Here is a 27,902-nt window from a genome sequence, read left to right as displayed (position 1 = left end):
GGGTCGTGCGACGAATTATTATTGGCTGTTCTGGATTCATCGCATGGCGCATCGTGGCGTGTCGCTTTCGCTTCCGAGGACTCCTTGTCTCACACCGACGAAACATGCACCTAAAACAACGTAGCTCGAAAGTTGGAAACCACCAACTTCTATCTTGGGAAAGATTACGAAGTGATGGTCGAAGTTCGCACCCTACCGCACATTTGACATGAGGTACGCGATAATTGACGGTTGCCGAGTCCCAGCTTGAGATCGAGGCAGTTTTTTGATTAGATGAAAGTGTCATGAGAAACGGGACAAATTAAAAACTTAATGAAGATCCATGAATATTGAACATTTATCGCTAGTGAACTGAGTTATCATATGGGTTAATTATATTCAGTAAATGGATCATAAATAAATTTTTTAAATTGTTGAAAGCGCCATTGCCTACTAACCAAAAAAAAGGAAGCGCCATTGACAAATGATGGTGGTGTATTAATTGCATGCGATACATTCTTCTTAAACCTAGCATATGATGCCTTCACACGGTCGTTTCTTATTTTAAGGAGAATTTCTCTTTTAAGCACCAAGACTCGACAATGGTGAACCATAAACATAAGGGCCAACATGTTTTCTTAATGTACATCATTAAGATCATCACTATCTAAATGATTATTGTCCAAACTCTTTCTTCCAGAAAAAGAAAGTGATAATGTGCACGTGAAAGCTAATTTAAACATAGTGATGTAGCGGATTCCTAATCAAGAACTAATGAATAATTTTCATCAGTCACGAAAATGAATGAATTAAATTTTTTTCACTATTAAAAAAATTATAAATAAATTGTCATCCATAATGAAATATTTTGTATTGACTGGTTATTTTGAATGATACAAGCAATCATTATTAAAAAGTATTTTCTAAATATATATTTTTTTCGCAAAACAAATTAAATCATCACTTCACTAATGTTATAGGCTAATATCTAGCATTACTCTAGGTGGGGCGACTGGACGAGGCCCGTTTCCAACCCACGGCGACGCGGGTTCGGGCTCGAAGAGTTTTGATGTCACAATCGGGCCGGCCGATGCCAGCCCGAATTGTCCCGACGTCGTTTTTGTTGGAATTCACGGACCATTTTTCCAGCGCTTCGATCCGCCATGTCCCTATCCGTCGAGCATCGCCATTAGAGTTGCGGAGACGCAAATATCTCCCGCTCTCTGCTCTAATCTCGCTCTCCCTCTCTCCCTCTCCCGCACTCCAAGGACCACACCATTTCGCGAATCCAAGAAGGAGCAGCAGCATCAGAAGAAGAAGGAGGAGGTTCTACATGGATTTTGCCATGAGCGGTTTGAGCAGCGGCTACTGTTTGAGCTCCTGCAGAATTCTGAACCGCGAGCCTGGCCGAAACATCACGTGCGGTAAGCTCGCACCTCGTCGTTCGATACGCAGTCCGTAGGCTCTTCGTCTTGCCGCTGTCCGTAGTTGATTTCGCTGAATCGGGAGCTTTCTCCATGTTCTCGTGGTCGATCGGGCGATATTCCTCTGGCAATATCTGATTCCGTTAGCGCTCGCGAACGATTGTCGTTTTTCAGTACTGGTCGCTTCTGCGTTTCGGAACCATCGATCGTCTTCTTTTAGGCTTGTTATTAACTGAAAGGATCGAAGTTTCCTCAAATTCTATTTCTCTGCGGCAGGGAATCGTGGCGCTGCGGTCAAGATGGCTGGGAGATCTTCGGTACCTACGAAGCGTCAGCGAGATGTCGTTCCTTCTTCTGCAGCTAGCGGTCTCACCAAGTTCGAGAAGAAGACGCTTCTCAGTTCCATCGCAGGTACCGCCTTTTTCGATTGCTTCCGAGGAAGAAGGAACGAAATATTGTTCCTCTTTTGCGGTGCACCTGCGGCCGCATAGTACGTGTTTAGTTGACCACATAGTCGATTTTACAAGCGAACTTGTGCTATTTTCTCCTTCTCATACTTCCATTCAACTTTTGTCTGCCTCTCATTTGCTTGCTTGTATCTGATTTTGTAATTTGGTTGTGTTGGCGTGCTTTCAGTGGCAAACTTGATCACAGTAGATGTGGCGAAGGCATTGAGCACCGAGAATGTCATGGTAAGGATCTCTTGCAAATTTTATACTAAGTATTTCACCATTTGATTGGATATATGTACAGATGCCTATAATTTAAATAGTAGCATGGGTTTGTCACCCTGAATAAATACTATAATTTACTGTGTTGATTAAGTTTGAATCATGTGCTTGAGTATTACTTTCAGCTGTTATCTCAAGTAAATACGTCCAGTTATGGTTCTTGCATATAACCTCAGGAGCTAGAATTATTTTCCTTCGGGTCAGGAAGTGGCTGCTCCATTTTTTACAATAGCTGATGGAAGTCTTGGAGATTGGTTTGGAGGCTTCCTATATTCAGCTGGACAACAGGCCAATGAAGCTGTTCAAGATCAGCTCTCTGCACTCAGTTTTACTAGGTAATTGACCCTCTTTTATCTATTGAAAAGAAGAATTTCAGATATTTGAGTGTATCATATCACTGCGGTTGATCCACTCTTACTACTTTTTACAGTTTAGCAGTTATATTCGGGGCAGGGCTTGTGACCAGCCTCTCACCATGTACATTGAGTGTATTACCACTGACTCTTGGTTATATAGGTAAGCCTGCCTTCACTCCGAGTAGCAACTGGCAAACTTTCTGCATCTCTGATTATGCTGTTTGTGTAGTGTCTTTCATCATCTTAACTTAATTTTCTTCCTTTTGCCTTTGGAATCATGAAGGAGCCTTTGGTTCTGGAAAAAGCAGGACAGAGGTACAACTTTCTATTTGAATTCTATAAATCACTTCTAATCTGAGTTACGTTTTCTGTCTTTTTGTTTTGATGGTCTATAGATGTTTGTGAAACATAAATAAACTAAATCTTTGTTTCGTATGCAGAGAACATTATGCAACACTCAGTTTTCTAGTTTTTGAGACAGTTTGTGAACAGGAATAGTGAGATCTCTCAATTGATTATATCCTAATCTCTTGTCTATTCATGTATCAGGTCGTTGGGGATTCAATTGCATTTGCGTTAGGACTAGCTACCACGCTGGCTCTTCTAGGAGTTGGAGCCTCGTTTGCTGGAAAGGCATATGGCCAGATTGGGCAAGGATTACCCGTGGCTGCTTCTGCTGTGGCCGTTATTATGGGTCTAAATCTTCTTGAGGTAGAAATAGCTCCTTGCTTTCTTTATAACGCTAACTGTTTTATCAGTTGTCATTTCATTCTTGTCAGCTCTACTAGCACCTTTTGTCTTAGGTCTGTTAAATCATAGATTATTTCCCACACTGACAGTTTTGTAAGAAACATTTGAGATATGACTCTTCTTGAAGCATACTTAGATTAGGAGACTAATCCTCTTGAACATAATCCGGCTTTGGGAGTGTTTCCCTAATATTCTATGATTTTGAACATTTCCCACGTTTACATATTGCCAAATCTCATCTTGGCTCTGTGGTTTTAATTAACAATCTTGTTTTAATTGTAAATTTGCAGATAATTGAGTTTCAGCTTCCATCGTTCTTCGACAACTTTGATCCCCGTGCTGCCGCAGCCAATTTCCCATCAAGTAAGTGGCCTTTCCTAAACGATTCTGCCTCCTCAATCTTTATGATTTGGTCTCCAAGTGCTTTCAATTGATTTGAAGAATATGCATTACAGGTGTGCAAGCGTATTTAGCAGGGCTTACGTTTGCATTAGCAGCTTCTCCTTGCAGTACACCTGTACTTGCCACTCTGTTGGGATATGTTGCTGCATCTCGGGTCTCTCTCTCTCTCTCTCTCTCTCTCTCTCAGACACACTAACACGCATAGCATAAAGATGTTCACTTCATGTCCTTTGCTGATGTATGACTTCTAATAAAGACAGCGATTTAACTTCTTACTCCGGAGTTGGCAAAATATTCTCACGGTTGTAGGTAGAATTATAGGTATATAATAGTTTTCATAAATGGTGTTCTCTTCTGTCAATCAACGATGTTAGCATTTCTAAGTGATTTCTGGACTTGCAATTGCTGCTATTTTAAAACTGCACATCATTCCTGCAGGATCCGGTGATTGGGGGAAGTTTACTTCTAACATATACAACTGGTTATGTAACTCCTTTGCTTCTTGCTGCTTCTTTTGCCGGAGCATTGCAGGTAAATGATTCCATGCTTTTGGCCAATTTGTAGCTTAGAAACTTTATTCTGATTACCACCGACTATTAAAAAGTTGTTCAGGGATATTCATTCGTTTCTCCCCCTGTAAATGTATGATTTCTTTTGTGCAATTGTTGAATTGATCTCTGACTGAGATTATTGTACTAGAGCCTGCTTTCGTTCCGGAAGTTCTCGGCATGGATCAATCCCGTGAGGTACCTCTCAAAGCCACTCTAGGGAGTGTCATGTTCCGTTTCGTAAATTGACAAATCATCTACTGATACAAATTTCCTATTTGTGACTTTTGCAGTGGCGCACTTCTCTTGGGAGGGGGCATTTACACATTTCTGGACAGAATTTTTCCGCCAACAATGGCAATGTAGACAGAAAATTATCGTCATAAAAAAGCAGACAGTAAATAATTGTCATAAATAAATGGATATAGTGAAAAATGAGTGCCGTTTTCACCGCTTTTTTTTTTTTTTTTTTTTTGTGCTTTGTAAATGTAAAATTGATTTCCTTTTCTGCTCCATTAATAGTTCTCGGGGTAGACAATTGAGCAACGTCTCTTCAAAATGATTTGGCCGTGACTCGGGGTTTCACAACTTTCGTATCCAACAATGAAATGCACTTTGAATGCCACGAGCGAGTTTTTGTCAGAACGAGTGCATCGTCGGCGAAGGAGCAGTTACACGCTGAGGGTGGATTTGTTGCATATGCATTGCTCCTTCCCCGACAATGCGCTCATTTTTGGACTTTCGGGTTCCCTAAAGAATCAATATAATAGCAGAAATGCGTCCCGATCAAAATGGTTGTCTCAAGAAATCTTTCCCGGCAGAACAAGCTGCGTGTTGCATTTCATGTTGGGAATCTAAGGTTCTGATTTGTCCTGGTTCCAGAACACGGGCCCTACCCACTCGCTGATCATCAAGATAATGTCGACAATAGAAAACTGAAGCATGAGTCCTACGAAAACTGAATGGCCAAGTCCCAAGTCTAATGTTGGGCTAATAATGAGAACAGGTAGAGAAAAATCGGGTCTTCTGAGAGTTGGGATCTGTTCCGGTCTCTCCGTTACTAGTCTCCCTGCATGGACTGCATGATTGTCCCTCCTTTTCGTCATGATTCTCCTTTACCTAGCGTTGTCTTCTTGTACGGCTCTTTAGATGATCAATGAATGGCATTACTATTCAACATGCGCAAGGAACATAAGATGAACACGCATTACTATTCAACATGCGCAATGGAACATAAGATGAACACATGAACGATTGACACAATCCGGATGCTGGCAACATCAATCTTTGACCCATACAAACCAGAGAAAACATTGGCATTTCTAGAATGCAGAATTAGAAGCCTGCGCCATGGCCAATTATAAATTCCTGGAAAATTGCAATGGATACCTACCACAAGGAACATAAACTCAACAACTTGAGACTCCCAGGAAGTCTTCTAAACGTAGTGAACTGATGCTCAAGATTTCCATAGACAACTTTAATTATTGTCCCAGCTTCAGAAGCTTAATAATCAAAATCCAGTGAAAGACTGTAAAATGGATTTGCAAAGAAGAAGCGTTGAGCAGCCAAATGAACCAGTAGGAAAATAACCAGCACAGGACGAGTCGGTTGGACCAAGAAACGATCACATACTCCAAGTAAATGTGTGCAGTGTGAATTTATATTATTTGAATAATGGAACTAAGTTATTCCCTTTCTCTGTATAAGAGTTGAATCAAATATGAACAAAATTCAATATAGCAGGTAAAAGGATGTTCCAAATCACAGCTAAATTTACTTTTATTGCCCTCAAGGCCTACTCATACTATACCACCTGATGTGAAAGGAAAACCTGACCTGCCTCTACAAAGTAGTGTACAATCCCAAGTGGAGGAAGAAGCTACTGTAAGCTCTTTGGTTTCTTTTTTTTCCTCATAAATTTAGTTGGAATGACAGTGTTTGATCTCCTCAATGTTTAGAGAACATCCCTTGTGTTAATGAGGAGAAATCATAATCCTTCCCAGGTTGTGATGGAGAAGCAGATGAAATGGGAGAGGATGATTGAGGTTTACTCACTCCGGCACTTGCCAAACCATTAGATGAGGTAGCCTGCCCCGCTGTCTGCAAGCTGCAGAAAGCAAACACCCAAATTAATTACCACAGAACAGACATAAAAAGATTTAGTATTTGGCTGCAATTCAAGCTTGTTTAGGTGGTCTGTCTGCATGCTGTTCTGCCAATTTTATCAGTGACCCTACATGAAAACCATCCTGCAAAAGGCACTGACATGAAAACCATCCTGCATGTTGTTCTGCCAATTTTGTTTGGGTATCACTTCAATTTAGTGGATAAAATTTGAGTTTCATCTCTCACTTTTTCCAATTGATATTGGTATGTCTCAAAAGGTCAATTGCGCTAATACTTAGCCAGTGCAATTTTAAGTCTTGACTTGGATCTTCTCAACATGTCTGATGTAATTTGAAGACTGTAAACCTTTTTTCCTTTTCTGGATAAGTTAATCAATTGTACGAAACCTTTGTACTTAACCATGGTAGATATTATTATCATTAAATTTCTTCGTTCAGCATCCTCTTCAATATATTTCATAAAAAACCAGCTTGTTCTCAGCGCAGAGAGACATACATTAAGTAAAGGCATTTCAAGATGTAGCAAGATATTTAAGCAGATGAAAGATTCAAGATGTATATATACATATATTTGTTGCTAGAGCATACCTAGCTGTTGGATATGGCACAGAGTTTCCCACTGGATGCGATGGTCCAATGTTGCTTCCCTAAATATTCAATGAAAGGATATTTAAGCACAACCATTGACAAAGAGAAGACATGGCATAAAGCTAATTATATTTACCTGCATAAGCTTCAGTAGCTCATCTTGGCCTAGTGGCATCGTTCCTGGAATTTGGTAGCCACTGTGTGGCCAATTTGGGACAGATATATTGGTACCTTGCAGACCAGGTTGTTGTGCACTGCCACTCGATTTCTGATCTCCACCAAGAGATTTAGCTGCAGCAGCCATGAGAAGGGTTTGGTGCTGCGCCAGCATTGCCACTTGCTGTTGATGCATCGAGAATGGCGACACCATGTTGGACTGCACAAACAAAAAGCACATGACCACATAATCATATAAGCCCTACATATTAAGCAACTATCAAAGATGGACAACATGATAATTTGGAAGAGTGCTAAGCTAGCCCTTTGAACAATAATATTTCATTCGAGCCATCATTACTTGAGATGAAAGATGGAGCACTGCCGAATCAATGTGTCCTCCAAAGTCAAAGAATCATGAAAACCAATGCTTCAGCAGAAATAGAAGATACCTTTTCAAAAAGGCTCATGATATCATTTTTCACATCTTTCTGAGGCTTTTGTGGTCCTGAGCCCTCTGGAACTAATTCTTTAAATAGATCCTCCACACCTGGTGTTGTGTTAGAGCTATTGTCAATAGCCTCCGTTGGACTAGACTTTTCTTTTTCAGCTGTTGAGGCTACTTCAGCAGCTGCACAAGAGGGTTACGAGAGAGTGAATCTAAAAAGCAAACAACAGTATCCATAGCCTAGATGCCAGGATCACGCTGACAAGAATCAGAAAGAACCAATCGCACAATCTTGTCATCCCACCCTATAAACACAGATAAGGTCGTTCAACATACTCTGGAAACCAGCCCAATCGTCAACAACAGGAGCCTCTGAATTATTCTCACTGGTACCATCCATGGATAGCATGTCAAAAAGGTCGGTGGAAAAATCGACCTTAGGGGGAGAAACAGAGGGAGCAGCATCTACATCCTGCACTTTCACTTCAAAATCTGGTTCTGTCGTTGGAGCAATAGGATGGAGCCTTGAAACAGGAGTCACCTGATTATATACCAGATATGTCATTGGTTGAGTTTCTCTTTTGTACTTACAAGTTACCCTAAAATATCCGAATGCTAAAGATCCACAAATGCTTCACAGGATAGGGGTGCAATCATTGAGAACAGAACGCTACCCTCATATCATTTCGAATCTAAGAATAAATTATTTCAAAAAGTTCTGTTATAATAGAGCACCAGCTACAAAATGCTACAAAAGAACATGCCAAGTAGATTTAAACCAATATCAGCAGTCCTTTGTCAAAATAGGCATGGCATTAAAGAGACGATAAAAGAAAGTACCTTCTCAGATCCTTTAGGAGGAAGTGGAATACTAATCTTAATACTAGGAAGACTGTCCTTGTCTTTGGAAGCTTGAGGTTTCTCCTTTTCCTCAAATAAATTTTCTGAACTGCTCACATGTGAATGTCCACTTATTTCCCCAGCTCCATGGAAGTAGGATGAAGGCTTCTCTTCCTGCAGTTGGGAAGGTGATTTTTGCTTTCCCTCCCTCGCGACCCATCTTTTTTCTTCATATCTTCAATGATATAGAGAATTGCCATCAGTAAAAGTTGGACATTTGAGCAAATAAATGCATGAAACTGGAAATAACAATGCAATTACTGTTCAATAGAGCATAGTTCAGGCTTCATACTTTGCACGGATGAAGTTCTCAATTCCTACTCTGTCATAATTTGGAGGCAGCTCTGCTTCCCAATAGCTATTTGCCTTCTCGTTACCCATGGCTGCACAACGGAAAAAGCCAGCGATTCTCTCACTCGAAAGAGCGAACAAATTGATCCATTAAAGATGGGAACCAAAAGACATATGAAAACATACTTTGTATAAATGCAACTTGCTCTGGCAGCCATGTGTCCAGGGTTGCAGATCGCACCTGCAGCAGAACATATAATATGAGATACAGAGAAAGTGATCTGAAGACACAAAAAGCTTTATCGACGTCCTATAACAGTAGTTTTTAGGTTTTCAATTAAAAAGGAAGAATATTCAATTATCTCCTAAATCAAGATCTTGAATGACCATGTACTAAAGAATCTACAAATTACTTCATATGGAGCTTATGACTAAACACCAATGGAAAAAGAGCATATTGCATGTGTTTTTCTAGGGTGCAGTCCAATAGAGGTCCTCACAGCTGAAGATCACTTTTTCACTCTGATTGCTAATTCCCCGATTTTTATGTTCTGCTGATGTTCAAATCCTGCAAATAGTTTTTTAAGCAACACCAAAGGTGTCATAAAGATGATTCTTTCAAGAAACCAAGTTACATATTTCCTCTTGCCCATTCCTCCAGTACAGAGAATTAAAATTGCTTTCTCTAACCATCTCTCTTTTTTAAGGTATAATTTTCAAATGTGTCCTCACCTTTTTCTTTCCATAATTAATTTCCAGGACAAATTAGGCATTTCATTCTTACATTCTATTCTCTTCCTGATCCCATTATGTCCTTTTCTAATATGTGAAACATGATCAACGTGTATTACACGATTAGACTAAACATGAAAGACTCTTGGAAAAATAGAACCGTTGTAAACTATCGATACACTTAGTTAGGAGCACGGGCAAAAAAAGTCAAATTAGTGACCTTTGATATGTGTACCCCCAGACTTCGATGGATTCCAGAACACTGCATGCAGACAAAGATTCCTAAATTCACACTAGCCCATCTTGGACCTCTGCACATCAATTATAAGCAATTCTTTCAGATAAGAACAGCTTTGTCAACATGGAAGCATCAGCTCCCATTTAACAGTAAATTGTCCTAAACTGATGTCATGATTCAAATTCGTGTCCAGAATGCCAATGTACATCTCTTAGAGTAGTTATCCAGGACATACTTAGCTTTACAGTCGGCGCATTCCTTATTCTCTGGCAATTTCAATAGACCTTCCAGGATCTGCATATGTTTAAGTCATGGTCAAGATTTGATAAAAGAAGGAAGACAAGGTTAAAGCATTATCAAAACAATTGGACAATTTGCTCGGCTACACAAGCATATTTTGTGTGCGTTGCCATAAAGATGCCAGAAAATCAACCCCTAAATATCATATTATTCTTTGCAATGGTGTAATAAATTTAACAACAAATAATATCTTGAATAACGATTAGAAACGGAATCTAAGGAAACAGTTTTATCAGAAGCCTCTACGAAAGGAAAATACAATTGTATGGTGGGCCAGATCTAGTCAGGTGCTCTATGTGTATCATTGGAAACAGAATCAAAGACATAGAAGGGTAGAAGGGGTTTCTTGCAATTAATGGCACTGCTTTTATCCATCAAGAGTGCTAAAAAGAAGTCAAATCAGCACCTCAAATAACCTGATAATCACAGGATGAGCTACTTCCAGAGATTGTACTAAGAGTTAGAGGCAACAAAACAAGCTAAACCATGAGTTGAAGAGTTCTTAGAAAGATAGAAACTTCAAGATATGCAAAGCATTGCAGTCAAGATGAAAAGAGAAAAAAAAAAAAAAATCTACATGTAGCAAATCGCAGAATTAGTGAGAAACTATGGATGTCATGCCTAATGAACAAGAAACTTTTATAGGAGGAGAGCGAAAAAGGAGCTTCCTTTTACAAGATCAAGACCTTCGATCTCCCATTTCTCCAAAAGGATAAGTAAATCTTCCTAAGATAACTAATTTAACTGCACCATTTTGCATCACCCGATACTCACTCCAGATAAACTCCACACAGAATTTCGTTTCACATCACAATCGCTACACGATCATTTCAGATCCAACCACAAACCACGCCAGCAGGCAGCCGCGCACAGGAAACCGGCACGGACGATGACGAAACGGGCCAAAACATCAAATCCAATTCTCAACCCCGAGAAATTCCGGAATGCACGGAAACAACCGGAGCACAGAACCCAAAAAAAAAAAAAAAGAAAAAAAAGAAAAAAAGAAACAGCTCGACCCTCGACGGGGAACGGCCCGTGTCCACCGCACCCCGCGACGTCCAGACGCGCGAAGCTAAGATCGAATCGGCGACGCGATGAGAAGAGAAGAGAGGGAGGGGGACCTTTCGGTGCCTGGCATTGAGCTCCTTGGAGACGTTGGCCTTCTCGTTCATTGGCGAGGATCCACGGGAACGAGAGATCGGAGAAGAGAAAGAGGAAGGGTCGATCGGATGGAAATTCTCTCTCTCCCTCTCCCTCTCCCTCTCCCTCTCCCTCTCGTTCTCTTCGTTCTGGTTCGAGCCTGAAGAAGGAAGACGGGTGGGATTTGTGTAACGACGGAGTCTTTGAGTGGCGATTACTTCATGCGTGCGCGTTTTCTTCGCTGAAGGTTGGACGGTACCCATCTCCTCTCTTTTATTTTACTGTTACTCACCCTTCCTCCATTGTGTGAACGTGGAAAAAACTCCCAGACATCTTTTCTCTTGATTAGTACCATAAAAAAATCGTAAATTTATAACCTTATGATAAATTTCTTTCAAATGATTTTTTCTGATAAATTTACTTTACATTAATTTTCGTCAAATTTTATAGTCAAAATACTAAATTTGATGATATATAACAGTTAACAAGTGTGCTAATTTAGAGATTTATATATGTAGCAAGTTTTGATTATTTGTGATATTAATATAATTTAACAAATTTAGTGAAGGTAAATTTGTCGCAAATAAATTAGTTTGAGATTTTTAGTGGCCAAAAAATTAATTTGAAGTAAATTTGTTACATTTATATCAATTTAGAATTTTCAGTAATCAAAAAATTAATTTGAGATAAATTTAGCATAATTATATCAATTAGAAATTTTTCGTGATATTGACTATTTTTTAGGCAAAAAAGTTAAATTATTTAACAAAATTATGAATTCGATCTTTCAGCTGGTTGTTGAGATATAGTGATATGGTTGGTATTAGAGAAACTTGACATCAAAACTTTCATGTGTCATAAAGCAACTATGCTAATTGGCCCATAACTCATATACCTTCGGGCATAAATTGTAAGCACTGTTAATGGAGTAGCCTTGTGATTCCATTTTGTGCTGGGATTTAGTACGAGCACTCAAACAATCTTATTATGGGTGTCACGATCAATTATTCGACCGCATGACTTCGGAGTTCATACGTAATCAAATTAGAGACAACATTAGTGTCTTGAACCTTGAAAGAAGGGATCCTGTTTGGCTGTTGATTCCTACAGTTCAAGGTCCCCCCATATTCGCAGTGCTAAATTCTCTCCGAGTGCTGAAACGTAATAGATTTTCACTAATTCTCTCTTTCTCCATAGGATTCTCGAGCCCGATTTTCTTCATATGCTGGTGCTCTACAAGCTCAGGAGTTCCGGGTAAAACAAAAGATGCTAATGAAGATTTACATTCGATCTAGGCTCGAGATAGAGACTTATATACACTTATCAATGGAGGTGAAAGATAACAGTTATTTCGTCGAGTCCAATTCTACTTCTCTCCACCTTGGGCAATCCTCGCTCGCGGTGGGGATCTTGAATTTTGATATGTTCAAAAGTATACCTGCATCTGAAGCACTTGAGTCACAAAATGATGACACGCATCTCAGAGCAAGTTAGAGAACTTTGATCGCATAGCCACCGAGAAAGCTGAGTGGACACAACATACTTTTGTATATGACCCGTGCAAATAAACCTAAAACCATAACGAAAACAGGCTAATCAAATCAAACACGCCGCTCTTAGATATTCATAGTCCATACATGCAAATGGGCAAATTCATGCTTCTCTGCAGAAGCTGTGTGCCTACATGGTCTGGAGTTACCCTTCACAAGAACCAAAATAGCAGAATTATTTTTACATTTCTCATCCTATTCCTACACAAAGGAATATATATATATATAGAGAGAGAGAGAGAGAGAGAGAGAGTACATGGTGGAAAATTGGCGCCAGAGACCTCAATCAGCATCCTTCACTTCCGCTTCAACATCTACAACTGCTGTAGAAGTATTCTTTCCTGCGAAAACCAAAGCAGTTTTGTCTTGTTGAGCTAAATGATTAGTTTGGATTGCAAATATAAAAAACTACACAGCCATCTCTCGCCATTGATCAAAACAGATGAAAATTGACCAATACATGAACAGGGATTTGGAATATATATATATCAACAATGAACCTTTCTTGGGTCGAGGAGAGAACTTATTGGCTGCTTCTCCTTTTGATGTGAACTGGTTAGAAAATGTCACTGATTCCCGAACAAACTTGTTGTCCACAACTGAAAATAATTGACAGAGGAGATGAATATGCCCTTCTTCATTTATCAGCACAGACATTTTAGAGAAGTACATTTTTAAATTGGCAAAGTAGTCTAAAAGTTCTGGAGGGAAAGAAAACCCAGAACTAGCTACCCAGACATGTAAAACCAAAATGATAGAACCGTACTCTGAAATCAGAAGCAATAGCAAGTTGGGAGGTAAAATACAAGAGCAAGTTGCAATCTTGACAACTGCACTAAAGAAGAAAGGCTTTCAGACCTATATATCATGTCTTACCCGAGAAAGGTTGACTGCAAAAGGGGCATAATTGCAGTTCATCATTCAAAGTAGATCTGCAAGGAATTATGCAATTGCCTAAATTAAAAAACTCTGAGCAAGATAATCTTTCTTGCTTACAATCAATTAAAGCCTTCAGATATCTCTTACTTGAAAATCTGAAAATCGTTCCCACAGTTTGGACACTGCAAATGCAACAATGTCAAAGGAGATCCATTTCAGAAGCCAGACAGTGTGACCATTTAAATGGTTTGAAGTTTTAGAGAGAGGCTTCAGTGAAAGCAAAGTTTTAAAGCATACCGTGGACAAGAACCTCAAAATCTAAACATCAAGACAACCAGTTAAGCCTTACTATCTTTTAAAGTAATTAGGCTCAACAAGTCAGCTAGGGAGAAATATATTTGATGAGCTACTTCTAATAATCCAATTTCCAAAGTGAGTTCCTGAACATACTTGTGCAATGTAAGTAATGCAACGTGGCTGATGAAGAGGAAGCTTAATCATCCTGATCACCACTATCTACTGTATAAAAGCCTGAAATCATCCTTATAGACAATGAAAAGCCATATCGATCAACTTCATTCTAAGACTTTGGATCTATGTGATGTAACTCTGTTCACCGTGCAGAAGTGAATTCTGGATCTGTCATATACATGTTCCGGTTGCTCCGGACACAGAAAGTTCTTGTACCAACATACTCAGATTACTATGATTGAACCACCAGATAGAAAATGAGAAAAAGGGAAAATACATCCACAAACTAAAATTGCCAGTAGCTGCCCACGTATGAGGAGATATTGGTGTATAATGTCACTAGATGTCCCATAGAGTTATACCAAGAAAATGAAAAGAACAACAGGAGGTAAAAAACCAGATAATGTCACAAAACGAAATGTAGATGGTGAAAGAAGCCTCACACTGCTTTGTACTATATCTCGTCCCGCCCACCACAGAAATGCCCCCAAACCGACAATTGGTATCAGCACAACAAGGAGCTGGATCCAAAAGGCATCAACCAATCACTCCCAACTTTAAGAGCAAAAGAAATAGTCCTGAAGATACTAGACATATAACAGCAGAAAGAAACATGGAGTTCTATCCTAAACTCATGACCAAGCAAAGTGTGTAAAGCTAGTAGGGATCAAATTCACCACAAATAGTCATGCAAAGGGGCAAAATGCCTATCTAATCAGGTGATCTCAATTAAAGAACTTGCGGCATTTTCATTAATTATTAGGATTTCCGGCAGCACATGGCTACTATGTTAATATCTTGCCCGACGCTTTTGGAGAGCTGAAGCATGCTGTATCAGTGACTGCTAATGAAAAATTTCATCTTCAAACACCACAAAACTGAAAATACCGGTTCAAATGATTCAACCACTTAAAAAAAAGAATCAACTACGTGTTCCAATTTAGCCGGTAATATCCTGAAAAATTAACTGGAAAATGGATCTTAACTCCCTGCATCTACGGCTGAAATTTAAATCAAAAGCCTACATACAGTCGATCCTTCACAAATTGTTGGTGCATACGCGTGTCGACAGAGAGAGAGAGAGAGGGAGCAATACCCAGATGGAAACGATCGCATCCAAGACCCAACCAAGTTGTCCAGTCATGGAGAGATAAGTCAAGCCAATGGCCAGAACAAGATTACCCACAACCCTCGCGGTGGCTCCGTCATCTCTCCCTCCGCCGCCTCCGCCGCCTCCGCCGCCATTAAAGCCGAAACCTTGGTTAAACCTCACGACAACCGCTCTCCCGTTCCTCTTCAATTTCTCCTCCTTCACCAAGATCCCATTTTGAACTCTTCCCACTTCCAAAAAAGACAGCTTTTCTCCGTAAGGCTTCAATTTGAAGCTGTTTCGACGTAGTGAAGCAAGGGCGGCTCTTGAACGACCACCAAGGAGGCTGCTCAAAGCTGAAGAACAGGTAACAGAGAGGTGTACACTTGCAGACATGGCACCAAATTATTAAAGAATTTTCAGACGGAATACTTTGCTCAGTACGGAGGATAGACTTCGCAATCCGAATGTAAAGTAATGGATTGGGTTTGTCGATTGGAGGGGAGGACTCCTCCAGGGGCAGAGATCATGACCAAAACAGACAAATTTTCTTCAGATTTTTCTTCCACTTTCTGGAGCGCCACGTTTTTACTTTTCTCTTCTTCTTTCGCTTTCGCCACTCTCAATCTTTTTCCTCGTAAATCCAGTCAACATCTACCCTCAAACTATCAACTGCATAAAACCACATATACTGGTCCAAGAATTGCACAAGATATTCGAATACCGTAGATACTGTCCTAATATTTGGGCAATATAAGGATGTGTCTGGATATATTTTTCTTAGCCGTACAAAAAAGTAGAGCTCAACTTTGTCAATTGCACATTAACTTCAATGATTTTTTTTAACTGTTGACCAAAACCAGCAATAAAGTTAATTTGAAAATATAAAACAATGATAAACATTCATTCAAGTTGTTCTTCCACGTACTTTCACCGCAAAAAAAGTTTTGAGACATCATCGGTGTCAAATTTCTCGAGGCTTACTCTCAGAGGATGACTTGGGTTAGTTGTGTACTTTTTTTTTTTTTTATGGAAATATTTTACTTTTTGAATGACGCTAGAAACTAATCATACTTTGATAATGTTTTACCTAATATGTGGAAAGAAAAGCCTAGTAATCTTGGTCTTGGCTCTTCCGTTCTCAATTGGGAAAGTAATGTAGCTAGTTAAATCTTATAATTACTAACCACCAAACAAGTCATCCAAAGTTACTTTTATTATAAGATGTATGAACATACTAATCATTCAATGAAAGAATTATCAAAAAAGTTATAAATAATAATAATTATGTTAATTTAGTCTTAAACCTTCTTCTTCTTTTTTTTTATGTCAATTGATTCCTAAACCTTTGGTATTTGTTTAAATTTAGTTCATTCAGTCAATTTTGACTAAAATTGTAAACATGGACTGAATTTGTATAAATGCAAAAATTTATAATTCATTCAAAAAAAAAAAAAAAAAACTAAATTGATACAATTATAATAAATTTAAATTTTTTCAAGTAATTTTTCCGTCATTCAAAGTAAGAATGCAAGAGGCCCAAAACTCTTGAAGTGGGCCCTTAAAAGTGAATTTAGGCTTGGTCCCTCATCAATCGGTAAAACATTGTAAATGGAGAGACACTAAGGGCATGTTTGATAACATTTATATTTAGGAGAATATTTTTTTTAGAAATATATATTTTTTAATTTCTATTTCCTATAATAGATTTTGAGTAAATGCATTTGATAGGGGAAATTCCAAATAAGGATCCGAAATGAATCTATTTTCTCAAATAAAGATCTAAAGTGAACTTTGTGTCATATAAAGACTCGAAGTGGACCCATTATTTCAAATAAGGACCCGGTGAATTTTGTGTCAATTAAAAGACCCGAAATGATCAAGTTAATTTCTATTGAGGACCTTAGTTTGTCGGCGACATTTTTCGGCGATTAAAATAGGGACAATTTTGTCAAAAATTTGTGATTGGAAAAAAAGAGAGAAAATTCTAAATTGATTAAGTTTAGGTTATTCATTTAGATGTTTACGTTTTCTTCTTTCTTCTCCCCCATTACTCCTCAACCAAATCGCTGCCTGGTCATTATCGCGACTCGATTCTCGTCACTCTCGCCTTGCTCAACAGGTGGAGAATTTGGGTCTCCGCAAACAAAAAAAGAAGCATTTGGTTTTCTTCTTGTTTTTGAATTCGCGTCTCAACCAGCGGAGAATTTGGGTCTTCGGCTTTGCGGAGGATGGGTACAAGGAATGGGAGAACTTCGATCTTTGACTTTGCAGAGGATGGGTACAAGGAATGGGGAGACCGTAGAAATCTTAGGGTTTTTTTTGTTTTTATTTTAGGATTTGTTAATTTTTCCTATATTTTTTTTGAACAAAATTGCCCAAACTCTGGTTGTCAGAAATGTCACATGCTTGATTCAACTCTGGGCAAATATTTGGTTGACCACAAAGCTCGAGTTCTTATTTGGAATTGATTCAACCACTTTGGGTCTTTATTTGAGATAATTAGTTAACTTTAGATCTTTATCTGATATAAAATTCATTTCAAGTCATTATTTGAGAAATTTGGTCAACTTCGGGTCCTTATTTGGAATTTTCCCCATTTGATAAATATACAAAATTTTATTCTAAGAATAGAAAAAGAACATGAATGCGTTTGGGTACGATCCAAATTTTTTTTTAATATTTTTTAGATTTTTCTTCTTCTCTTTCCTCTCTTCTTTTTCCTCCTGTTGATAGTGGCGTAAGGTGATGGCAATAGGCGGGCGGTGGGTAGTGATCGAGCGGCGGCCGGTTAGAAGAGGAAGAAGAAGAAAAGAAAACGATTGACTTATTCTAAAAATTGTTCCCAAGAACAAGAGGCAACTCTTTGTACTTTTTATTTCTATTTCGATTATACTTCCGACTACTTTTCTATTTTAAATTAGTTGATGTTACCAAATGAATTTCTATTCTTTTTTTGTTCCACAAAACAAAACAAAAAAATAGAAATTTGGAAAAATAGAAAAGTTACCAAACGGAACCTAAGGCCAATTTTTTATTCCCTCGAATAGAAAAGTAGACGGGGAATATATTTGAAACAGAGACAAGAACTAGAAAAATGTTGCTTCTTATTTCTGGAAACAAATTCTAGAATAAATGATATTTTTCTTTTCTTCTTCTTCCTCTTCTAACTGTTGCCATAGTTGGTCGCTAGCCATCGATCACTACCGTCAGCTAAAGGAGGAAGAAGAAGAGAGGAAAAAAAGAAAAAGAAATTATACGTCACAAAAAAATTTGTGAGTCATACCAAACGTATTCATGTTCTTTTTCTATTTTAGAAATAGAATTTTTGTGTAGTTACCAAATGCGTTATTTTACTCAGAAATTATTTCAGAGAATAGAAAATAGAAAAAAACTATTTTTGAAAAAAATTGTTCCTCAAAACAAAAATGTTATCAAACGTATCATAATATGACAAATTGTTAGCCTTATCTGATTCACTGCGACACATTCCTTTTTATATAAACCACGCATATATGTATGCATGTATGTATGTATGTAGGTATGTATCATATACTTTCGAACCTCCAATCAAAAGTTGACACGTCTAATCATTTATTTATTCGTTAATTTATATTTTTCGGCATTCGTATGCCGTATTTAGGAAACACAATCACATGATAAAAATTGTTCAAATTAGGCCGATTCGCTCATAATTGCGAAGTTATGTATGAACTCATTTTGAAAACTCCATTTTTGAAGTTCCATTTAAATGTATGATTTCGTACCTAAATTCACGACGCCGACGCGACCATCTAGGGTACAAAGTTTTAGCACCAAAAGTCCAAGGCTTTGCTCAAAGACGCTGAGAGGTACGCTCGTTCTAACAGTGTATTCATTTCATATTTTTCATTAGATGACATAGAATATCTATGTTGCTTCATGATATAGCATTGAAGATCCTCTTGTGTGCTTGTATTTCCCGTTGAGTAGTTAAATGAAGATGAGCTTCGTGTCTGTTCTTATAGATTCCTAGATCTGCGGTGAGTTCTGTCTAGATCTGGCAAAATCCTATATGAAGAAGGATGATATTGTTCCTTTCTTGCCTAGATTGAGTCGAAAACCTTTTTTTTTTTTTGGTTCGAAAGTCAAAAGCCCTTCTACAGAGTTTACTTTTGGACTCGCGTTGGTCTGAATGGTTGTGTGCAAGGGTTTTCCGATTCTCTTTTTTGATTAGAATAATCCTTTACAAAAACCCTTCCAAAAAATATATACATCCGATTTTCTAAGATCATATGCTTGTAGCCCTGAAAAAATTTCGTGCTTTATCTGCCATTTTGATCCTTGAATCTGTCATGGTTTTCTCATCACTCCTCCGATATTGATGCAGGCTGTTCAAATTTAACATGAAAGTCAAAAATTGCGATGTAGGAAATTCAATAGTTGGACGAGTACGTCAGACCGTGCATTGGATGGATTGCATGCCATTTGATTAATTCTATCACAGAGAAAATCATGTCTAGAATGTTTTACCCTCCTATTTGATGATTTTCATATTTATTAGATGACCGTGAGTCATTTCTTAATGACTTGAAACATTTTCTACTCTTTTAGGCGGAGGAGAAGCAAAGTAGAGGTTCTCATTTGCTAATATTGTTGAGAATCCTTAGAGTTGTTAATGAAGCCTCGTCGATAGATCGACTTTGCTTTTATCTGTTACTTGATATTTGTTAGCATTAATTGTGCAATGCAACAGGATCCTGGAAGTGGCAAATTAATACTCTTCATAGTATGAAATGCTGAAAACAGCATTGAATATTTCTAGTAATCCTGGAGTCATTATATATGTTTTGTAGGTTACATAATTTACATGCTGTGCTATTTTATGATCATGGAATGTACGCAACTTTCGAATGCATTACCTACTGAGCACAAACACCAAAAAATTTATGGCACAATGAGCAACTGTTTGCTAGCTAGTCATGCATGCTTGCATTACCTATCCACAGTTCATTATTAAGGGTGTGTTGTTTTGTGGATAATTTATGATTTTGAGAATTTTCCCTAAAAATGGTCATTCCAATCGCTGGGAAAAAAATGAGTAGAAGAATAGTTTCTTTATCATGAAAATGTTTAGACATGGAATGTTTCACAATATTTTTCCATCGATTTGTTTGTAAGCAATACCAACAAATGTTTCTAGGGTGTGTTGTGTTGTGGTCCACGCTAGGCTTTCCCAATATATATGAGGAAATTTAGGAGATGCTAAAACTTGTCATCTATAGTACTTGTCAGGAGTATAACCCCAGTTTATTATGCATGTTTAAGTGTTGGTCTATATGTACCGCACGCATACCAGATGATAACGTATATGTTTGCCTTCTTTTCCACCAAAAAAGAAAAGAATCTGTCGGAGATTTGGTGCTTCATTGCGAACTGGTGCATTTATTTGCAGGTAAAGAGATGGTCCGGAGGAAAAATGCCGCTCCAAGGAGACTAAATCCCGTGGAGATGTTTGACGAACCGGAGATAGCACAGATGAAGGGACATAAGATAGAAAGAGACTATGTGGAGGTCGAGTGCGGGTGTACCCACGGAAGGCTCGGCGATAGTTGCGGCTTTCTCCGCGTGTACGAAAATGGCTTGTTCCAAATCAACTGTAACTGTAACTCAGGTTGCCAGAAAGGCAAGTGTGCTTCTCTCTCTCTCATGATAGATTTGCTCTTTCTCGCTGAATTATGGTATTCGAAATATCCAGTTTCCTTTTCTTTTGAGTTTAGTTATCCTCTCATCATATCAGAGTCGTCGTCATTTTCTTCCCACGATGCATACTCAGCAAAACCCTAACATATTTCTCGGTGTCTGTGACTACCTTGCCGATCTATTACAACGGCTTTTCCTGATGACCAGAAAACTTGACACCAACTGAGTTCGAGAGGCATTCTGACAAAAGTGGGAATTGGAAAAGACACATTTGGGTGACAATAGGTGAGAACAAGGTCCCTCTTGAGGAGACCCCTCTGATGAATTACTATGATTTGGCTTCCAACGAAGCGAATCATCCAACCAGGCTCAGATTCCACCGCGACGAGTTTGTTCGCTGCTCCAGGTGCAAGAAGGAGCGGCGGTTCCACCTCCGCAGCAAGGAGGAATGCCGAGCTCATCATGATGCCGTTGCCAGCAAGAGGTGGAAGTGTAGTGATCATCCCCACAAGTAAGTATATGCAATCACTATACTGTAGGCTAGAGCCTAGAGCTAAAGAGATGAGCATCGAAAAACATCTCCTCACGCTTGAACTCTCTTGTTTCAGGATAACCTGTAAGGATGCGGAAGAGCGTGCTGCTAGCAAACGGCCCAGAGGATGTAAACGATCCCCAATATGTCAGGGTTGCCCTAAATGCGTGTGCTTTGGCTGCCTGAAATGCCGTTTCTTCGACTGCGGTTGCCGCACATGCGTGGATTTCCTGGAAAACGTCGAGCCCTGATGACGTCGACCTCTCTATCATCCGTTGGATCCATTTGCTTTCCTGAATAAATTAAGAAAACTTTGAGATTGTGGTTTGGATTTATTTTCATCTCTAGTTTCCAATATTTCGCTGGCATGACTCGGGCGAAGCAGCAATTTGACTTGTTGGGGAATTTGACCTTTCTTGAGCATGGATGACTTTTTATGGTCTGTTTAATTTGGATCGAGCGTTTCTTTATTCTGATTTCTCAGATTCTCCTTTCATTTGTTTATGACGAGCTTCTCTTCTCAACAATTCTTTTTTCCATGCATGAAACATTTACGCACCTCAAACTTACATCATCTCGTTAGCAGACAAAACACGTATTGCTTTGGTCTCTGCTTATGTTTGAAATGATAGAACAAGCACGTGAATTTGTACTTTAGATTAGGATTCTATATCTCCATCCCTGTTCCGATATAATGAGTTTTTCATTGTAGTAATTGAATGAGGTTAGATGTGAAATTTATGGCTGAATGCATCGCAAGTTGAGATCTAATGGGACGACCATTAGAAGAGGATCTTATTCGGGCCAAGTTTTCCTTACACTACTCGAAAGAAGTGAAGTTCACAAAGTGATAGTAGTTATTCACCAAATTTCAACCCTAAAAGATAAAGCACACAAATTCTAGGATGAATCTACTATCTGATGGAATTTTTTTCCATGCCGGTACATTTATAAAAGAGTTGGCAAGTGTTGAAATACTGTTGGTAAGAAAATTACTGATCATGTGATATTCAATAAATCTTTTGGTAACTTACCAACACTTTTATGGAATTATCAACTATTTTTGATAGTTTCAAATTATCAAGTTTTCTTTACCAACTTTTATATGAATTTACCAATCCTAATTTTGAATGGCTTAATAACTTTTTTTCTGATTAAATTACCAATTAGTTCTACAAATAGAAAAAAAAATCATATTTTTTAGGCATGAAGTAAGAGAGTTCTGCCAATTCTATCAAAAATTCATATGCTCAAAGTCGTGTAACGTGAAGTATTGATAGAGTCAGTCATCTATGCCATTATCGTCATGTCTAAGAGCAAGTTGCAATTAAAATTCCAGGTGAGCCCTTGCTTGCTCGGCTTCAAATGCTCAATCTAGCCAGCTAGGTGTCACGAGTTGACAATTTCCTAGCTACGGAACAATCCGTGCGGCGCCTGACAAGCGAAATTCGCCAGGCCAGCTTTCATTCTATAGTTGTTCCAATAAACAATACAACAGATAGCTTCTTTATACGAGGTCGTACCACGCCCAACTTAGCTTGGACGTTTAGTCCATCGAGTGAAACAACAGATTTCTTTAGGCTCAACAACTGGTTTTGGCCTGCCATGGCTTCATCAGGAGAGCGGCATCAGCTCTTGACTAGTTTGTGCGTGAGAGGCCAATTCCGCCTTCACAGCTCCTAAGTAATATAATCCTTTTATCCTAAAACTCCTGACACCACTTGTTTTAATGCCACTCCCATAGACCAGTCGTGTTTGTTCCCTCTTCACTCGATAATCTCAAGCACCACTCAAAAGTATTGAATATGGGAGGATTTACGGATCATGACATTCTCCCCCACTCAATTCCACAACGCTCTTGTTGCGATCTACTTTGTTGCTTCTTTGCGTCCCTTAACCATTGATACACCACTTTTGGGATCTCATATTGAATGGTTAGGCTTGCTCAACAAAACAGGTTTTGCTCCATTGGTAGCCTCTTTTCATCTAAGCTATTTGGGCCATTTTCGGTCACTTGCACTTTCTTTGGCAAGTGTGGCATTTCTCGCCAACTACATCTTTTGACAGCACCATTTTTGCCTACTAAGCATTTTGACCTCAGCAAACCAAATGGAGGTTTTTTCTTTGTTGAAAATGTGGCAATAGACCTCTTCTTTGGATTCACCAATCAATTTAGGAATGTTATCCCCATTCGGCGAGGATTTGGTTCTTCTCCAACTCCACTCACTTGGTGAGGAACCGAATCTTCCTAGTGCCCCCATTGTCATCCTAGAAGCTTAATCGAGAGCCGCACTTTGTCAGAGCACCTTTTGCCCCAATGATTCACTCTCCGTCCTCGTAGGACCGAGTAGACTACTAGTACTTTCCAATTCAACTTACACTAGAGTGAGAAGTTCGATTCTCCAACTCACCCACTTATTGGAAGGATTCCGACTCTAATACCATTTGTCACGTGTCGACATTTCCCTAGTCGCGGAAGAATCCGTGTGGCGCCTGACAAGCAAAATTCGCCAGGCCAGCCTTCTTTCTATAGTAGTTCTAATGAACAATACGGCGGATGGTTTATTTATACGAGGTCGTACCACACACAACTTAGCTTGGGCATCTAGTCCATTGAGTGAGATAACAGATCTCTTTAGGCTCAATAATTGGTGGTCGCGTGGTTTGCACTTAACCCCTCTTTCGGAAGGGAGCGAGTTCAAATCCCTGCATTCGCTTGTGTGACTAAACTACGGTCTGTGGGAGGTGGGTCCCCGGTTGCCCGGATTTACGTCGCCGGCTGCCGGTTGTACGGTGGTTCTCGGGTCATCAAAAAAAAAAAAACTGATTTTGGCCTATCATGACCTTATTAGGAGAGCGGCATAAGCTCCCGACCAGTGCACACCCCAAATTCAGAGCTTTTAAGTAATATAATTCTTCTATCCTAAAACTTTAAGCACCAACCGTCATGACGTCACTCCCACGGAGTAGTTGTGTTCGTCCCCTCTGCATCCTCACTCTTCACTCGATATCCCAAGCTCACAAGTGTCACGAATACGGGAGGATTCATGGACCGTGACATATGGATGGTTAATGATCTTCTAGTTTTGCATCTTCCTTAAACCGAAAGTTAGTATGTTCTCTTGAGACTAGTCTATGGCGAAAGAGAAATGGAGATTAGAGGCTTCTAGAAGCGAAACTAGGTTTGACAATATCTCTTTCTCGCCTTTCCTTTAAAGCAGTACATACCCTGTAGCTAAAGAAACATGCAATGCTTCAAGGAGCCGGCTAAACTTTAATTGAACAGCACACAAGAAGGCTCTGTAAAGACACGATTATATAAACCAGGATCTCTCTTCTGCTGAATCATTCGCAACAAATTGCTTATTTGTATTCTTCGGAGCAAAAGGCCGATGATAAACATGGCGTTCTTCAGAATAATCAGTTTGCACACATCATTAATTTTGCTGCTATTTGTTAAAGGGTCGATGCAGGATATGTTTGTCAGTGGACCCAAGGGGGGGGTCTTCTTCTGTGCAACACTCCCAGGACCCGCTGCTTTCGAAGGGTGCTTTCATGTCCGTCTGAATGCCATATCCATACTCGGTGAATTCAAAAGGGAAATCTTGTTATGTCAATTGCAACTCGCCCACTTGCAGCTCTAAATGCAGATGTAAGATAGTTCATAATCCTTACTCTTTGCTATACTTTGACCGATTTTGTTTCAAACTGAGCAGAATCCGTTCCTTTTTCTTGGAAGATGAGTTTATTCATGTCATTTTCTCGAAAATGATCAAGATTTGTTAAATTATCAGATCACATAGATGTTAATGTATATCTGTCCAGTATGTAGGACTCACCTGACTGACAAAGCTTTCCTAAATGTACAAGCGGATACGCATATCTAGTTTATCCAAGCAAGAAAAAGTATCATATTTACTCTCGACTGAGAATTATGCTTCCCAGTAGACGAGAGCAAAGTCTTTTTTGAGTGAGTTTTATTAACCAAACTGTTGGCAAAAATCCCGAGCTTATTCAGACAAAATGATAGATGTCAATAGTTTTTTTATCAGATCGGAAACCGAACTGCAATGGAATTGGATCAGCATGCTATTATCCTCGCTTCATTGGTGGAGATGGGATTGTGTTCTACTTCCATGGCAAAAGCAACCAGATTTTCAGCCTTGTTTCAGATCTCGCCCTCCAAATCAATGCTCAGTTCATTGGCTACCGACCGATGGGCCAGACCCGTGACAACACATGAATTCAAGCACTTGAAATCCTCTTCAACTCCCATTCCTTTTCTCTGGAAGCCACAAAGGCAGCTACCTGGGATGCCGAAATTGACCATATGAGTTTCGAGTACGACCGAAGTGAAATAGCAATAACTGAAGGTTCACTCTCCCCATGGTACTCCCCAGGAAGGGACATAAAGGTTGAGGGGATATCGAACAAGAATAGTGTAGTGGTCACTTTGAAAGATATGGCAGAGATTATGGTGAATGTAGTTCCCATCACGAAAGAAGATGATAGGATTCATAAGTACATGTTACCTTCAGATGATTGCTTTGCTCACTTGGAAGTGCAGTTCAGATTCTTTGGACTGTCCCCCAAAGTCGAAGGTGTGCTTGGAAGGACTTACCGGCCCAATCTTGTGAACCCAGCAAAGCCCGGGGTAGCAATGCCCGTCGTGGGTGGTGAAGACAAATACAGGACCACCTCGCTTCTCTCCGCAGATTGCAAGTTCTGCATTTTCTCACAGGGAAGTGCGTAGAACCAGGATAATCATTCATTGATGATGACCACTGATTATGGTACATTGGATTGTACCGGTGGTGCCTCAGCTGGTTCAGGCAATGGCATTGTTTGCGAGAAATAAATGCCAACCTGCCGAGGCATGTTATTCGTCTTCCCTATGATAATTAATGTGATGTTTACTTGCTGTGGAAACCCAAAGAACGGGATCAATGATGATCTCTCTGTTGTGTGTTATGTTCTTGTAAAAATGAAACTGCGTATCCCCATAAGCGCAGATATTAGCGCAGATCATAATTGTGGCCTCGTTTTGGTTGATTACCAAACTGCAATAAATTAGTTTCATTTTTCCAGGAATCTTCTGTGTATTGTCCTTGACATTATAGAACCACCCCAAAATTCTTTCAGAGGGACAATCTATAACGGGGTCAATCTAAGTTTTCATTTGTTTGCTTTTGGGCCACCCCTTCTTCTTTTATCATAGTAATTTTTGTACATGTTTAGACTATAGCCCTGTGAAGTACACTTAAACAGCCAATCAACTATGTCAACTTGTCAATAACATATTAATCGATAACTTTAATTGAAACGTACACCAAAATCTATAAATCTACCTATGAAAAGGAATTATAGTTTCAATTTGCTCCATCAGTTGTTTTCACTGCTGAATTTGTGACGACCCAGCAGAATAAGTAATGCAGAGAAACATGGGTTGTTAATTCTGCTACATATCACTGATTCTGCTACTGTCTGTGAAGAGTTCGACTCAGCTATCTTGTACTAACTTTTTCATGATGGGGAACTTTCGTACGTGTATTGTACTCTGGCCCTCGAGTACACTTGAAGAACCACCCAACTATGGCAATAGTGTACTGACCGGATTAATTGAATGAAAGAACACGAAAAACTGTCTATAGAAAAGGAGGACAGCAGAGTTTTAATCATTTGCTGCATCTATCCATCCGTCACTTCTTTTCGCTGCTATGTTCTGCTTTACGGCGTTGTTAAGATTCAGGATTAGCTGTATACACGCCGTTTTGTTGCTGCTTGTCCAATGAGCGACAATGCAAGACTTCTTCCATCGTTGGGGACCCAGCGGCGACATCATTGAAGCACTTTGCAACTTTCCGAATAGCTGCTGCCATGGACTCAGAACGATCTGCCCCATTCAAATATTCAATCTACCCAAATGAGGAGGGAAAAGTTTGCTATATGGATTGTACCCAATGCAGATGCCTGCGGCTGTGAAGATGAAAAGAATGAACTGAAAGCTGAAGAATAAGCAAGAAGCTTTTGAATCTCTCTATTTCAATGTATTTGTAGTACAAAGCTGTACATCTCAGAGCATCAATGAATAATCTGCTCTGTTCTATCTCTCAGTATCTTCATAGTACAGGCTATTCAACAGAGCTTTCATCAATGGCGTGCTCTGTTTTCACTCTCTCTTATGAACTCAGCGAAGCTGACTCATCGAAGAAGAAGAAAGGAAAACTGAACTTAAAAACAGAAAAGAGGAAAACTGTTTCTAATCTGTTTCATCCTAAACTGAATAACAGACGTGTAAATTGAGGTCTTCATCACCGACTCACTTCATGGCTTTCCCAGTCAAATAGTCTCCCCTGACTTGTGTGCTTCGCTTTGTGCTATACTTCCTCTGATCTTTACAATAGCTGCAGCCCTTTTACTTTCATTATCAGTAGTCACTTTGCGTTGGCTGAGTTGTTCTTATTTCCTTAACACGGCAGGGTTAAAGGCCTCTATATTTCTTAAGTCAATAGGCGTTGATAATTTTTTTAGTCTTGAATAATGCTCATAAAAGAACTCTGTCTTGTTCTTTTTGAGTTGACCG

General features: G+C 39.2%; 4 protein-coding genes and 1 pseudogene across 7 annotated transcripts; 3 read left to right on the top strand and 2 right to left on the bottom strand.

Annotated features, from left to right (window-relative positions):
* The first annotated feature begins 1,151 nt into the window (after window positions 1-1,151).
* Window positions 1,152-4,763, top strand: LOC104450161 (cytochrome c-type biogenesis ccda-like chloroplastic protein). Of its 2 annotated transcripts, none has more exons than XM_039315522.1 (12): window positions 1,152-1,403; window positions 1,680-1,814; window positions 2,040-2,095; window positions 2,318-2,469; window positions 2,565-2,650; window positions 2,774-2,805; window positions 3,040-3,201; window positions 3,531-3,603; window positions 3,696-3,796; window positions 4,081-4,173; window positions 4,342-4,388; window positions 4,484-4,763. In XM_039315522.1, exons 1-12 carry the CDS (start codon window positions 1,313-1,315, stop codon window positions 4,554-4,556), a joined length of 1,101 nt encoding a protein of 366 aa, XP_039171456.1. In that variant the 5' UTR covers window positions 1,152-1,312; the 3' UTR covers window positions 4,557-4,763. The 2 variants fall into 2 exon arrangements, with proteins under 2 accessions (XP_039171456.1, XP_039171457.1); XM_039315523.1 differs by having other exon boundaries at window positions 1,153-1,403; window positions 2,339-2,469.
* A 1,059-nt stretch (window positions 4,764-5,822) lies between these two features.
* LOC104450160 (ADP-ribosylation factor GTPase-activating protein AGD5) lies at window positions 5,823-11,393 on the bottom strand. Its single transcript, XM_010064602.3, has 11 exons — window positions 11,097-11,393; window positions 9,908-9,966; window positions 9,655-9,745; window positions 8,889-8,943; window positions 8,704-8,794; window positions 8,352-8,586; window positions 7,848-8,052; window positions 7,516-7,694; window positions 7,044-7,283; window positions 6,908-6,966; window positions 5,823-6,300 (listed from the first exon to the last, which is right to left on the bottom strand). Exons 1-11 carry the CDS (start codon window positions 11,376-11,378, stop codon window positions 6,141-6,143), a joined length of 1,656 nt encoding a protein of 551 aa, XP_010062904.3. The 5' UTR covers window positions 11,379-11,393; the 3' UTR covers window positions 5,823-6,140.
* A 680-nt stretch (window positions 11,394-12,073) lies between these two features.
* Window positions 12,074-15,741, bottom strand: LOC104450159. Of its 3 annotated transcripts, none has more exons than XM_010064601.3 (7): window positions 15,112-15,741; window positions 14,459-14,536; window positions 13,692-13,726; window positions 13,542-13,597; window positions 13,166-13,264; window positions 12,922-13,006; window positions 12,074-12,553 (listed from the first exon to the last, which is right to left on the bottom strand). In XM_010064601.3, the coding sequence occupies exons 1-6, from the start codon at window positions 15,499-15,501 to the stop codon at window positions 12,948-12,950; spliced, it is 717 nt and encodes a 238-aa protein (XP_010062903.2). In that variant the 5' UTR covers window positions 15,502-15,741; the 3' UTR covers window positions 12,074-12,553; window positions 12,922-12,947. The 3 variants fall into 3 exon arrangements, with proteins under 3 accessions (XP_010062903.2, XP_010062902.2, XP_039170843.1); XM_010064600.3 differs by having other exon boundaries at window positions 12,074-12,559; window positions 15,112-15,740; XM_039314909.1 differs by lacking the exon at window positions 12,074-12,553 and adding an exon at window positions 12,604-12,815.
* Window positions 15,742-20,547: 4,806 nt separating this feature from the next.
* On the top strand, window positions 20,548-21,570 carry LOC104452082 (protein ULTRAPETALA 2). The gene is made up of 3 exons (XM_010066610.2): window positions 20,548-20,770; window positions 20,995-21,298; window positions 21,396-21,570. The coding sequence occupies exons 1-3, from the start codon at window positions 20,548-20,550 to the stop codon at window positions 21,568-21,570; spliced, it is 702 nt and encodes a 233-aa protein (XP_010064912.1).
* A 3,166-nt stretch (window positions 21,571-24,736) lies between these two features.
* LOC104452080 lies at window positions 24,737-26,354 on the top strand (annotated as a pseudogene).
* The last annotated feature ends 1,548 nt before the right edge of the window (window positions 26,355-27,902 follow it).

Source organism: Eucalyptus grandis, chromosome 6, assembly GCF_016545825.1.
Source record: "Eucalyptus grandis isolate ANBG69807.140 chromosome 6, ASM1654582v1, whole genome shotgun sequence".
Classification (NCBI taxonomy): domain Eukaryota; kingdom Viridiplantae; phylum Streptophyta; class Magnoliopsida; order Myrtales; family Myrtaceae; genus Eucalyptus; species Eucalyptus grandis.
This window is presented reverse-complemented; position numbering and strand designations above follow the sequence as displayed.